The 13,661-nt window shown below is 53.8% G+C and overlaps 2 protein-coding genes across 2 annotated transcripts in view; both read right to left on the minus strand.

Moving 5' to 3' along the window:
• Nucleotides 1–302: 302 nt before the first annotated feature.
• Nucleotides 303–2,677, minus strand: LOC102883067 (serine protease 45). The gene is made up of 4 exons (XM_025048922.1): nucleotides 2,565–2,677; nucleotides 1,895–2,072; nucleotides 823–1,011; nucleotides 303–536 (listed from the first exon to the last, which is right to left on the minus strand). The coding sequence occupies exons 1-4, from the start codon at nucleotides 2,675–2,677 to the stop codon at nucleotides 303–305; spliced, it is 714 nt and encodes a 237-aa protein (XP_024904690.1).
• Nucleotides 2,678–10,397: 7,720 nt separating this feature from the next.
• Nucleotides 10,398–13,661, minus strand: part of PRSS43 (serine protease 43) — a 4,147-nt gene continuing 883 nt past the window's right edge. Inside the window, exons 2-6 of the mRNA XM_006914914.1 lie at nucleotides 13,564–13,652; nucleotides 13,039–13,194; nucleotides 12,127–12,392; nucleotides 11,212–11,366; nucleotides 10,398–10,634 (exon numbers count right to left, since the gene is read on the minus strand). Of these exons, the coding sequence (XP_006914976.1) occupies nucleotides 10,398–10,634; nucleotides 11,212–11,366; nucleotides 12,127–12,392; nucleotides 13,039–13,194; nucleotides 13,564–13,652 (903 nt within the window). The remainder of the gene's footprint in view (nucleotides 10,635–11,211; nucleotides 11,367–12,126; nucleotides 12,393–13,038; nucleotides 13,195–13,563; nucleotides 13,653–13,661) is intronic.

Below are 13,661 nucleotides of genomic sequence, written 5' to 3' on the forward strand. Positions count from 1 at the left end.
CCCCCACCCGGGGCCACCCAGAAAAGAGAACAGAGCCAGCTCACGTTTGCACAGATTTAATACCTGCTATTCTGGTCCCCAAATCCAAAGCCCTCTCCAGGCCACACGTCCCTTCTCCTGGACACCCAAGGCCAAGTCGTCCACCACGTCCCTCCCTACCAGGATGTCTGAGCAGGAGTCAGTCCCCCAGGGGCTGCTCTGTCCCCACCTTGACTCTCGTTGAAGAAGGACACATGACCTTGGTCTGTCCTTGATCGGGCCCCGTTCAGCAGAGGCAAAGCAGGGAGAAGGGAGAGGGGAGATCAGGGGACCATCCGGGGCTGCAGCAACCGGGACAGGAGTAGGAGCCATGTGGCACTGTGGGGGCCTGGGAGAGCCCCACTGCTCATTTGCTTATTGATCCATTTGCTGTATTTGGTGACTCGGGTGTACACGCCTGGATTCTGTACTTCGGCACAGGCCTTTTCCCAGGACAATATCCCAGCCAGAATCCATCCATCCTCGACTTCACAAGCCAGTGGACCCCCAGAATCACCCTAGGCAAAGAGAGAGGAGTGACGGAGGCTCAGGGTGCAGCCGGGACCCAGAACATCCACCCTCTGAGTTCCGCTTGGAAGGGTCTTGCATTCTTTGAGGACAGCTGGGACCCCATCCCGGAACATTAGGCAAAATCGAAGACTCAGGAGAAAAAACATGGGAGCAGAGCAAGGCCTGGCAATGGTGACAAAGGGGAAGGCCAAGCAAACCCCTCCCCAGGGAACCGTCCCCCAACCCGGGAGTCCCCAACAGAAGGAGAGCTGCAAGAACCTCCTCGAAACTCACATAGCACAGGTTTTCTCCATAATTGGTGGCACAGATCATGTCCCCAAGGACAAGAGGGACGATGCGGAGGATGCGGGACTTCTTGCGGTAAATCTGGTCACACTTATTGTTGTCCATAATGAACACCTCGGCCTCCTGCAGCTCTGGCGTCAGCGTGGAGTTAGCTGTGGAGGAGGCCAGCGGGGAGAACTGACCCCTTACCCGACTCGGCCCTAGCCTCTCCCTGGCGTCTTGTCACCTTGATCCTGAGAGTCAGCAAAGCCCCGCCCCTCCACGCCTCCACGCCCTTTTCACGTGGCCCTTCCCCCTGCTCTGTGGACCACGTCTGGCAAGCCCCTCGGTCCCTACGGCTGTGCTTCGGGGACCCCTTTCTCTGAGAAGCTTCTCCTTCTGAAACAAGCAGCCCACAATCCAAGCTGCAACACAAACACTTACGAATCGAGACCCCAACCACACAGAGCTGCTCTCCAGCCTCTGAGCGCCGCAGTGGCTGCGCCCTCGGCCACCTGGGCAACAGTCAGCCTCCCACAGGCAGCTCAGGCAGACTCTGCTCCGACAGCATCTCCCAGATCCTCCTGGCTGATCTCGAGATCATCTGAAAAGTGTCCGCCTCTCCCCCTGTCAGCCTGCGCCCCACCCACTCAGGCGGAGCTCCCTGCAGGCAGGGCACGTGTTCCCCATGACAAGGGTTCGGCGTGTGGAAGAAGTCTGTCCAGTGGACAAATTTATGAATTCCCGACTCTGAGCTTCCATGATGCAAACGGTCATGCTCAGCCCAGTTATGGCCAGGCTGGGGTGAGGTGCCCGTGGCAGGCACAACGGTGTGAACCAGACATGAGCAGTCCTAACACACCCAAGCACCAGGGGGCAGAGGTAACAGCTGCCAGCTTCCCAAGAAGCACGTGAAAGAACTGGCAGACTCTGCACCCCACCCCACCCCAGCACCGCCCCCCACCTCTATCCCATCCTGCTCACCTGAGAAGCGCTGCTTAACCTGGCCCCAGCCGGTCACCCAGCACTGCGTCCCCACCTTCAGGTGGTAGGTGGGCTCTGGGAGGCAGATGGGCTGCACGTACTTGCTGAAGATGGCAGGGGTGTGAAGCTGGAGCAGGGCGATATCGCCCATGGTGAAGGTCCGGCCCCAGAACCTGGGGTGCATAATGATGTCCTTCACACGGATCGAGATAGTCTTCTTGGGGTCCGCAGGCTTCAGCTTGGAGGTGCCAAGAATCACCGAGTACTCTTTGGTGCTATGGGAGACACGGAGCCCACCTGGTAGATGTCAGGGTCCCCAGAAACGCTATGCCCCTTTCTCCACCAAGGACCCTCTCCCTCAGCAGATGTCCTGCCTGATTTGCTCTGCTGGCTCAACCTGCTAATCCAGCCGGGGGCCCTCAGGGTCGGAGCTAAGACTATCCCCTCACTCATCATTCAAGTTGATTCGAGGTAGCCTGGTCTCTGTGTTGTGTATGCAGGCGTGCAGGTGTTGGTCTACATACATGTTCTCATGCGTGTGAGGGGTGGGCGCTCGGTACTGAGGCTGCCTACTGCTTGGGAGTCCCGCCCCAGCTCAGTCCCTGGGCCCTGTGAGGGCTGATGAGCATGACTCCCCTGTTCTAGGCATCCTTCCCACGCTTCCTACCTCCCCCACTCCCACTTAGCTTCACGAGGGACACGGGGAGGCTGGGCTGGGCCCGTTGCAGCCCTGGCACTCCAGGCCCTGACACGTGGGCCACACTCACCCTTGGATGCAGTGGGCAGCAGTCACCACCCAGCTGAGGTCAATGAGCGCCCCTCCACACACATGCTCATTCTCCAGTCGGAGGCTCACCTCCCAGGGCCAATGGCGGGTCATGTCCACATCCTCCGACCACCAGGGTTTCCCACAAGCTTCAGGGACAAGTGTGCCAGGGAGACACAGCGGCCACATAGAGGAGAATAAGAATGACTGAGACCAAGATGCCCCTGGGGCAACCTGTACAGGGCTACGAACTCGGGGTCTCGTTCCCGTTTCAAAGAGGGGCTGACTGAGGGGGCAACAAGGACAGTGACCTGCCCAAAGGCACTGAGCTAGGCCAGAAATGACAATGACAGAGATTTTTTAAAAATCAGTAGAGACATCACAGGAGGAGAGAGAGGCACTGAGACGCACAGGGAGCGGGGAGCAGTCAGCACAGAACCTCACTTTCTTGTGTCTGGGTAAGTCCCTAGGCCATGCTCCTGAAGGCTGTAATGCTGACTGCACCTCTTAGAGGCCCACACTGCTCAGAGTCAAGGAAAGCTCCAGATTTGTGTGTCGGAAGTCTTATACGGGCCACTGGAGCCCGCTGAGGCCGCCTGCTCACTCCTAGTGTGCACACTCCAACCCCCTTAGTTCTTAGTTCCAACAATCAAGTTGCACGACTGTATGGATGAACACAGATGCAGACGGTACCAATGAAGTATCAGCCAAAAGGAGTGTGCCGTGATCACGTGGAGATTGTCCCAAGAGTGTAAGGGTGGTCCCACAACGGAGGAGCCCTCCGTGTGTTCTCCACATAAACAATTCTTTTTCTCGACAGAGAGAAAGATCATGTGCTTTGCTCAATACGCAAAAGAAAAGGCATTTGAAAAATTCAACACATAGCTATGACCAAAACAAAAGACAAAACAAAAAAAAAAAAACAAAAACCCTCTTACTTAGCAAACTAGGAATGAAAAGGGAACCCTTAACTTTATAAAAGTTATAGGCCACAAACTTACAGCAAACATCATATAACGCGAGGAACGGGTAAAAATAACCTAGACTGTCAGAAGCGAGGAATGGGTACGTCATGGGAGGAGGACATAGGAAGCAACTGAGAAAGCAGTCTAGGGGCCGGCGTGGTTCTGCCTCTTGTGTGTTACTTACCTGGGTGGTGACTGCACAGGTGTGTTCACTGTGTGATAATTTCTTGAGCTGAACTGACATTTTGTGCACTTTGTGTGTGTATATAATACTTCAACAATTTACTTTTAAAGTCAATAATATTTCTCTACGCCAGCACTACCAACTAGAAAATATATTCAAAATCAGACATATTTTCCATTGCAAGAAATTAACAAGTACAAAGGAATTAACTTATCGACACTATGCAAGAGTTCTGTGGCAATACATTTAAAATTCTCATTAAGGACACTGAAAATGACTGCCATAAATGAAGAGACATCCCTTGCTATTAAATAGAACTAAATATTTCAGATGTGATTTTCCCAAATTAATCTATAAAGTCACTTTCCAAGTTAGAATGTTTGAAAGAAATTTAATAAGCTTATTCTAAAACGAAAATAGAAAAACAATGATCCGCGAATAGATCGGTCTTTGAAAAAGTACAGCAAAGAAGGGACACTTGCCCTAGCAGATATTAAGATACGCGTCAAAGCCCTAAGAACAAAAACAGTGCGATGCTGACAAGGACAGACAAATGGACCGAAGGAAAAGAATAGAGAACTTGAGAGGTTGTCTCATGGAATACAGGAACTTAATGAATAAAGGCAGGAGCCTCCATAATTGGCGGGCAAAGGATAGCTCGTTGAGCAGAGACAGGATGGTGCTGGGAAAACTGGCTCACTATAGAAGGAAAAGCTGGATTCCCTTCCCAGAGCACCGTGGCACCATAATCACAAAAGGTTAAACCGTGACGTTAGCAGCAGACCACGTAACATGGCGTGGGAAAGGACTCCTAAGACCAAACTCAAAACACACACCAGGAAGCGTTCACCTGATGGCTGTAATTACATCAAAATCAAGGATTCCTGACCCCAGGAACAAAGCTCACAGACAGATGGCAGGTTGGAAGGCAATATTAGCAATATCTAAAATCAATACAAGACTCTTATTAGGAATATACAAGTAACTCTAGGAAATCAACAAGAAAGAAGAGCAATAGACAAGGGACAAAGGATGAGGACGGCCAACTTATTACAAGAAGAAACTCGAGAGGCCAACGGCACATTAGGACACGCGCAAACTCATCAGTAACGAGAAAAATGTCAATTAAATCAAGAAGTTATTTTTTTTTTTTACCTATTAGATTAGCAAAAAAATGTAAAAGCTGGATGGCGTCAAGGGTTGGTAGGTTTGAGCAATATATACACCTTCGCTGATTGCTGGCAGGGATCACAGAACTGACCAAACTGGAACATGGACAGTAGATAAAAGGACAGACAGCATCGATGTAAATTTTTGGAGTTGGTAAGTGCACTGTGACTATCTCAGAGAATATTCACAGAAAATACACACCAAAGTATTTAGAGATAAAGGACCATGCTGTGTGTTACCCTCAACTAATTCTGAAAAAATGACGTATGTGTATATTTGCCATAATCACAAAGACATTGTCCTTGTACTGTAGTATTTTCGCGGTGTTTTGTAAGTTTAAAATTATTTCAAAATAAACTGGTTTTTTTTTTTCTTAAATCTAGGGCTGAATGAAAAGAAAACAGAGATTTAGTGCATATACTATTTGTGTAAGCTAAAAAGATATAGACCCAAAACTGCAATACGTATTTTTACAAGAACACACCAACAGAGAGATACACACTGAACGTATAAAAAAGGTTGGGAAGAGGGGAAAGAGAGGGAACAGGAGCGGGGCATGGACATAAGCTGAATAACTAACTTAATCTATGGATGGAACAATACTTAACAAATCAGGGTGTGCCCATGACAACAGAGGCCCGTAACAAGCAGGATCAACCCATCCTCCACCCTTGAGGTCGAAGGAAAAAGACAGGAAGACCCAGCAGAGCCAGGCTCCGCAGGCACTGCCACAGGGCCCTGGAGGCTCTACTTGCAACATAACAGTTTAGAGCCCCAAAGAAACTGTGTAGAAAAGGGTCTGCATCAGCTTCCTGGACAGGGCTCCCGCTCGGATGCAGCCTGCACGGATTCAGAGAGGCTCTGCATTCCCATGGGAGGCCCAGCCGCTCTTTCCTCTGCACCGTTAGGTCTGTATGTCCTGGCGGCCACAGGCTGGACTTTAGAAAGCAAGCCCTTGACACTAAATTCCTGTTTCCAACGGATCCGGAAACCCTGCCCTTTTCAGAACACACCCTCCCAGGAGCTGAGGCTTTCCTGCGGCAGGGGTGTACCCTACCCACCTGGTTTGGCACTGTCTTCTTTGTAACCTGGAGGAGAAAAGAGAGACAGAGATGAAGCGAGAGGTCATGACAGGATGACAGTGAAGAGATGCGTTTTCATCAAGGAGTTCATTCATTCCTTCACCAAATATTTTCTAATATGCCTACAGCCCGGAGCTGGTGAGGACAGCGGTGTATCAGACAGACACACGCTGTACTTGCCCTTGAGGAACACACTGTCCAGCAGGGGAGACAGAAGTAAACCCACAATCATGTGAGATCAATGCGGGGACAAAGCCACAGGTGTCAGGTGAGCCCAGAAGAAGTGGTGGACAGAGAGGCCTCTAGGAAGAGGGGTGATTGTGCCAAGTCTTAAAGATGAGAAGGTAAAACAGAAATGAGATGTGACAATGACGTTCCTTGCAAAAGAAGCATCATGGTGTGTGCCTGAGGCAATGGAAGATTAAGGGCAAGGCCCACGATGGCAAGAAATGATGCTAGGGGAGCAGAGTCGGGGGTCAATCATGACAGGCCTCATAAGCCAGGCCACGAAGCCTAGGGAAGGCCTGCTGGGAGGCAGGAGGCCCGTGGAGGTGAGGCATGGGGAATCGACGGGACGGTGACAAGACTGAAGCCAGTGAGGCTCTGCAGAAACCAGGCGAGAGATGACGTCTGAATGAGGAAGCGGCAGCGAGGGCACACATGGCAAGCTGGAGGCGGGGGAAGATGGCTGAGTCTAGGGTGACCCCTCTACCTCCCGCCCCATCCCCCCAACCTCCCATTTATGATTTTAGAGATGAGTGGCTGCTATCCACTGAGTCAGAGGACGGAGTAAGAGAACCAGTCTGTAGGAAGACGAAGGCCTCAGGTTCAGCCCCCAGGCGGTTGAGATGTTTCTAGGTCATTCAGGTGGAGGTGTCAAGCAGGTGGATGTGCGCCCAGACAGGTGGTTTTGGTGAGGCAGCGTCACATAAATGGCAGCTCACTGCCCCAGGGCAAATGCGTTCACCCAGGGAGCAGCAAAGAGGGGACCCAGAACGCACCTTAGGGAACACCAATCTGTCATGGACGAACAGAGCATGGGTGGCTGGGAGGGACACAGAAGAACAAGGGAGTTACCCTGAGGGAGAGCGGAATCTGGAGAGAAGCCTGCAGACTACAGACAATGGAAAAGGAGGGGGCAGGAAGAAGGTTGGGACAGTAAGGCAGAGCCGTGCCAGGAATCGGCTAAGGATGAAGGGAGGACTGGAGGGCGGCATGAAAACTCTCACTCTGAGAAGCCCAGCAGTGAGGGCAGAGAGGCAGAGAAGAAACACAGCAAACAGAAAGGGCGAGGCTACAGGTCCGTGGGGGGTGGCAGAGGAAGCACACACAGGCAGGGCTGCAGACCCGTGCCGGAAGCAGGCGGGCCCGGAACAGGGGACTTGTCTGTGACTCCTAAAGAAATGAGCGAGGATGGTGGTGAGTAGCCAGGTTTGGAAGGGCCTCTGGGGGCTGGCAGGAGTCAAGGGAGATGGCAGCTCCAGGCCTGTGTTCACCGAGTGAACGAAGCAGCTTCTAGTGCGGTGCACTGGGTTGGAATAGAGAGTCTGGAGAGAAGGTGAATTTTGGAATATTCTTAAAGTAGGTGGGGACCACCAATTTTCTCCGGATTGGAGGCACGCCCCAGGGGGTATCTCCAGTGGTGTCCAGGTCCCTGGGAAGTTCAGAGAGCCAGGGGTAGGGGATAGAGCGCTGGAGGCTTGAGGATGCTGTCAAGAGGGTTGGGGTCCTAGCCACGAGGTCCACACTGACAGGGGAAGGAAATGGCTGACCAGCTAGGAGAAAAGCCAGGAATCCCCAGGAGGCTGTGGGGCAGGTGGGGCTTGAGGCAGGAGGCCAGAGAGGGCAGGGATTTGGTACCCCTGGAGCGGCCCTGGTGAGATCCTGGGAGCAGGTAGTAGAGGCCAGGTGGCTGCGGGGTGAGTAGGTCACAAGGTCCCAGATGGGCAGAACAAAGAGCCACGTCCTGGGGTCGGCCCCTGTCCCTGCGCCGAATGTTGGAAGGTTGCGGGTTGCAGGGGGAGGCGGAGGGGGTTGGGGAAGAAGGCGGAAGAACAGGCCCTGCGATGGCACCGCCTCACCCAGGTTGTGCAGCGGCGGCGGCAGCAGCAGCAGCAGCAGCAGCATCAAGAAGCTGCGGCTCAGACCCCAGAGCCTCGAGGCTCCAGGCCCACCGCCGAGGCCGGACAGCGAGGCAGCCATGAGGACCTGAGGACCGCGAGGTGCCACCTGGCGGCGACCGAGACGCGAAGGCGCGGGGATGCGTGACGGTGCCGCCAGCACGTGACCGGACGGAGTTCCAGGCACGTGACGCCCCTCCGCGCACGATTGCGTGCACGGCACGTGATTGGCGACCCTGGAGCCCCAAACGCGCGCGCCCCTGCGCCCTCCCCTCAGTGCCTGTTCCTGGCAGGTGACCTTGGAGCCCTTCCACGCCGCCAGCCCCATGAAAGCACCCCCAAGGGCCCTAAATTGGTGACAGTGCCCCCCAGAACCAGGCCCGTGAAAGTATACCCAAACTCCTGGACCAGAGGTGGCACCTTGTCACCCAGCCTCTGACAATAACGCCCTTGCTCCCCCGAGCAAAGATAGGGACTAAGGGAAGCTGTCTTAGAGAAGGTGACATTTGGGCTGAACCTCAGATTTGAATGAAGAAGTCCTCCTCTTCCACAGCCCGCTAACCGGATGGCGCAACTGAAAGAGATGGTGGCATATGCCAGGCCCCCGGCTGTCACAGGGCATCTGTGCAGGATGCTGTTTTTGGATCTGCTGGTGTGGCAGAGATTGGGAGATGACCACCAAGATTCCTGCTTCTCTCGTCCAGTGCGGGGGTCCAGCTCTGGGGACCACATTCCGCAGCCTGGCATCTAAGGGGGTTCACACGAGTTCCCACCAATAGGAAGTGAGTAGAGGTGATGTGTGCCCAGGCACTGAAGAGGAGGTGCCTTCTGCACTCCTGTTCTGCAGAGCAGTGGTTGTCAGAGCATGGCACCCGGAGCAGCTACAGCATCACCTGGCAACTTGGTAGAGATGTACGGTCTCAGGTCCCACCCCAGACCTACAGGGCTGGAAACGCTGGGAGTGGAACCAGTGATGTGCATTTTAACAAGCCCTCCAGGTAAAGCATGGACCGCAGGACCGAGTGGAGCCGTAAGAAGGAGAAAAGCTAACTGCTAACCAAGAGCACTTATTTGGGATGTTATAGGTTTGTTGTAAACTCTGTCTCTCAAGCCCAGCCTTTCCTGGGCAACACATGGGACTGACACAGAATGCCCTCTGAAGGCCACGGATATCTGGGAGCTAAAACCTTGACCTCTGCGGAGGGCAGGGGAGGGAGTTAATCAGCAGCTACACAGAGAGACTGGGACACTCAGCCCTGGAACAAGGATACAGAACTAGATCCTAATCCAGTGAGTCTCTCTTGCTTTCCTGGGGCGGGGACAGCGGGGACAGGGCCAGCTCTTGGTAACGAGGGGGAGTGGGGACAGAAAGTAAAAGCAGTGGAAGAGGAGGGATAATTCTCATGCCCCAACTTCACTCTTGCTCCTAGTTCTTTTTTTCCTTGAACTTCTATTCTGAGCTGCAGACGCTATTAAATTAGGTGACAAAACTCCCAGCGGACACGCTGATGACTATAACGGCAGCACAGGGAACATGGCCCCGGCCGCTGGCTCGAACCATCCCTAGGACTCACATATGAGCAGGTGGGGACTCACTCCCCTCTAGGGCTTAATAAGAACCGCATATTGTCCCTAAGCATAATGGGAGACTATCTACAGGGTATGTTACATGCAAGCCCACAACGTCCAGGAGAGCAGAGCTTCAGAATGCACTCTCCAAACATTTATTCAGTTGACATCAGAAACCTCTGCACTCCTTAATGCCTCAACACAACTTGGGGTGAGCCTGGAGGTGGCCACCAGGGCACTGAGGAAGGAGTCTCCAAAATTGGGTTGACTCAGGAAAGCTTGTGTGGCAGAGGCGGGCCACACACTGGGGGTGCAGAGGAACTTCTCCCACCCCAGACAGCAGGGACCAGGTGACACCGCATTCACTCTCTCTGGACAATCACCAAGCCGACAGGTCTAAAGCTCTTCACCACCGATGACGTCTCTTCTTTGGCAGACGTCGTAGACGTCCATGAAGCACCGTGCTCCACCGGCGGGTCCGCAGGCCCTCGAGTTGGGACGGTTTCGCCCTCCCTCCCAGCAGGCTGGGCACGGCCAAGGTGTCGGCGTGGCCGAGGCAGGTGACCAGAGCACCAGGCTGGGACGCTTTCGGGACTCCAGTCTGGCTTGTGTCCTCTAGCATGTGGTCTCCACCGGGTCAGCAAGTCCCCACCGACACGTGAGAGCAGGGCAGTGAGAAGGGGTGGGAGGTGGGAGGAGAGGCCCAGCGCAAGGCTCAGAAACGAGGGGAGAGGGCCGCGGTGGTCAGGGAGCCGCCAGGACGCCCAGGGGCAGCCCCAGACACAGGGGCAGGAGGAGGAAGCCTGCCGAGTACTGAGAAGAAGCCTGACTCATGTGATCAATGACCCAGTCCTTGTAGAAACTAACTTCTGTATAAACTCCAGGAAATTCTCTGCGACCACAGCCAATGCCCCAGCTCACAATCCCCACCTGGACCCAGGTCTTATTAAATTCACAGACCAGGGGCCCCCCAGAATCTCCCTGGAGAAAGAGAAAGAAACAAAGAGAGGAATGAAAGCGGATCAACCCCAGAACAGACTGGCTACACTGCAAGGCACTGGGGAGGTGGGCTCGCCTGGGCTTCCCCCAAGCTCCCGCCAAGCCCAGGTGTCTGAGAATGAGATTCGAAAGTTGAAAATTCTCAACAGACGAAATTTGCATACATATTCAAAAAATTATGTACAGAAAATATTGAATATAAACAAAGAAAATACACGTACCCTGAGATAATAATAACGAATAAAATCCTTACCCAAGTATATTGCCCATCACATAGAAGGGGTTCAAAAATGTGACCTATATTACTGGTATTTCCTGCCCGAATCTCTCCCCCTTCCCTGTCTCACTCGGGGCAGCATCATCTCCTCTCTGCTGAAGGACCGGGTCAGGCCAGCTGGCAGAACCTTGACAGCTTGTCCTTTGAATCCCCTTAATTTGAATAAAGAGCGAATGGAGGGAGTGGCAGATGATGCATAAGCAAGATGATCCCCTACCAGTGGATGAAGAACCTCTGAGGTGACAAGCGACATGCAGAGGTGGCAAAGGCCCGTGAACTGACCTGGCAGGAGTCCTTTCCTAGGGCATTGTAACCACAGACGGTCCCTTTCTTGACCATGTTAGCCTCACTCCTCAACTTCTTCTTGATTATCTCATTACACTTCTCATGGCGAATGATGCTTTGTTCGGCCTCCTGAAGCAGTTCTGGAGCTGCGTCTTTAGAATCTGTAAAGATAATTTCGGAGTGGGTGGGTCTGCTTAGTGGGCCCGGACGGAGGCCCCTGGCACCCGCTCTGGATCTCAAAGGTGTGTTCGTATACAGACACCCTCTCCGCAGTGGATACTGTCCCCACCTAACACTGGAGGAAACGAGGTCCAAAGCTGACGTGGGGAGAGGAGGAGGTAAGAATCAAAGCCAGGACAGGAGAAAGAAGAACAGGTCAGGACAGGGAGCGGTGAGCCCTGATCGGCCTGAGAAATCAAAGCCAAGTATCTGTCACTCTGCGTAGTATTAATAATAGTGACAGGTGTCCTATATATCAGTAAGGTGTCTTTAGAGCAGGACCACAGACTCTCGGACAGAAAGTGCCCCAAAGGTACTAAATCCAGCCTCTCCCCCATGGGGATAGGAAGCTTTACAGTTTCACCGAGAGGCGTGTTTGTTCCCTGGCCCCTTCTCACTCACAGAAATCTCCTCATCCACCAACGCAAGTCCTTCTAGTTTAGGACAGCTCAGATTAGCAGGCAGATCGATACCCCCATGAGCTAAAATCCACCCTAGAAAGAACCCCCTTGCTTGTCACCCAAGCCCCTGGGTCCTGACATGCTAATAGAAATGTGCAACACCATTAAATTACTTCCTAGCCGCATCTCCGCCACCCTCCTCCCTTACTCACTTGCTGGCAAACTGCCTCCCTGTCTCTTTAGCAGCCTCTCCCGAGCCCGAGTCTGTTACCGTCTGGCTTCGCCGTCTCACCTTTTTCGTGTAATTTTCCCCATCCGGTCACCCAGCACTCTGTACCAGCTTGCACCATGAAAGCCTTTTCTGGGAAGCACACGGGCTGGATGTGTGAGGTGTAATTCACAGGGAACTCGAGCAGAGCCAAAGCAATGTCATTTTCGATCGTTCCAAAAGGCTTATAATCTTCGTGGATCACGATATCTATAATCGGGACCTTGAGTGCCGTCCAGGAGGTATGCCTCATGTGTATGTCTCCAATCTTCGCCGTGTAGTCCAGATGGCTGCAGAGAGATCCTCGAGGGTCTACGCTCCCCTTCCGCGTGCTCCAGCTTCTTCCCAGCCTGTTCCCATCTCCAATGCCAGCCATAGGCCGCTTGCCTCCCTCCAAACCACATCCCTTCCCCCGGACCCCGGGCCACTCTATCCAGTGGTTCTCGAAGTTTAGTCCCCAGATGAGCAGCATCAGTTGTATCACCTAGGAACTTGTGAGAAGTGCAAATTCTTGGGTCTTACTCCTGACCTATTGAATCGGAAACTCTGGGAGTCGGGGACAGGCGACCTGTGTTTTAACGAGCTCTCCAGGTATTCCTAGGCTTAGTAAAGTTTGAGCCATTGATTTAGCCAAGTTACTACACTCACGCCCCTTAATTAGTCTTCCTTCAAAGCCTTTGTTCGTACACTGTCTCCCAACTGTCACCTCTCCCCTTTCCTGCCGCTCGATGAAGGCTCATCATCCCAGGTGGCTGTGAACCCGATTTTGGATTTGACTTTCCAGGCTACCAAGGGCCCTAACATCACCTACCTCTGACTACAACCTGAAGAAGAGGGACCGTGACCCCCTTTTCCTGATGAGGAAGACAGAGCTCCGGGAAGGGGACAGGACTGGTTCCAGGCCAGGGGCCCAAGCCCCCAGTCTGGAACACTCACCCATATATGCAGTGGGCGGCCGTCAGCACCCAGCGGCTGGCAACGAGGGAGCCTCCGCACACGTGTTCATCGTCGACCCGCAGGCTCACCTGCCAGGGCCACTTCTTTTGTGAAGCCGGCCTTCCACCAACTATCCTCATACTCCGATGGCCACACCCTGGAGCGGGTCAGTGAAGGGAGGGGGCTGAGAGAGCGCAGCCCTCACACCGCCACCGCCACCGCCACCGCCAGAGCCAGGTGGACCCGATGCTCAGAACCATCGGTGCCAGGCCGTGGCGCCTCAGGGCCCCAGAGCCGGGCTGTTTTCCGGAAGATTCCTCAGAGAATAGCCATGTCTGCTCAGAGTTCAGGGGCGGGGTTGGGTCCGCTCAGAACCCCGGCCCCAGTCATATCGTGTGCCCCCGAGACCCTCCCCGCCCCAGGCGGGGTCCCAGCCCCTTCCTACCTGGCCGGTTCTCCGGGGCAGGCCTTATGGTTTGTGCTGGTGCCTGTGAAACTGCCAGAGTCTTGTGGGAATCAGAGTCAGCAGGAGGCAACGCCACCAAACCGGGGGTTACCACAGCCACGCGGGATTCGGGGGCCTCAGAGGACCCCGGAACCCCTACAGGTGGCGGCTTCCACAG

The sequence above is a fragment of the Pteropus alecto genome, unplaced genomic scaffold (assembly GCF_000325575.1).
Source record: "Pteropus alecto unplaced genomic scaffold, ASM32557v1 scaffold156, whole genome shotgun sequence".
In the NCBI taxonomy this organism is placed as follows: Eukaryota; Metazoa; Chordata; class Mammalia; order Chiroptera; family Pteropodidae; genus Pteropus; species Pteropus alecto.

Excerpts from the sequence above, each read along its gene's own strand:
- LOC102883067 (XM_025048922.1), bottom strand. The coding sequence starts at position 2,677 with ATGACCCGCCATTGGCCCTGGGAGGTGAGCCTCCGACTGGAGAATGAG. Across the intron at positions 2,073-2,564 it reads GCTGCCCACTGCATCCAAGG|CACCAAAGAGTACTCGGTGA; the intron begins GTGAGTGTGGCC and ends TGTCTCCCATAG. Across the intron at positions 537-822 it reads ATGGAGAAAACCTGTGCTAT|GGTGATTCTGGGGGTCCACT; the intron begins GTGAGTTTCGAG and ends CTCTTTGCCTAG.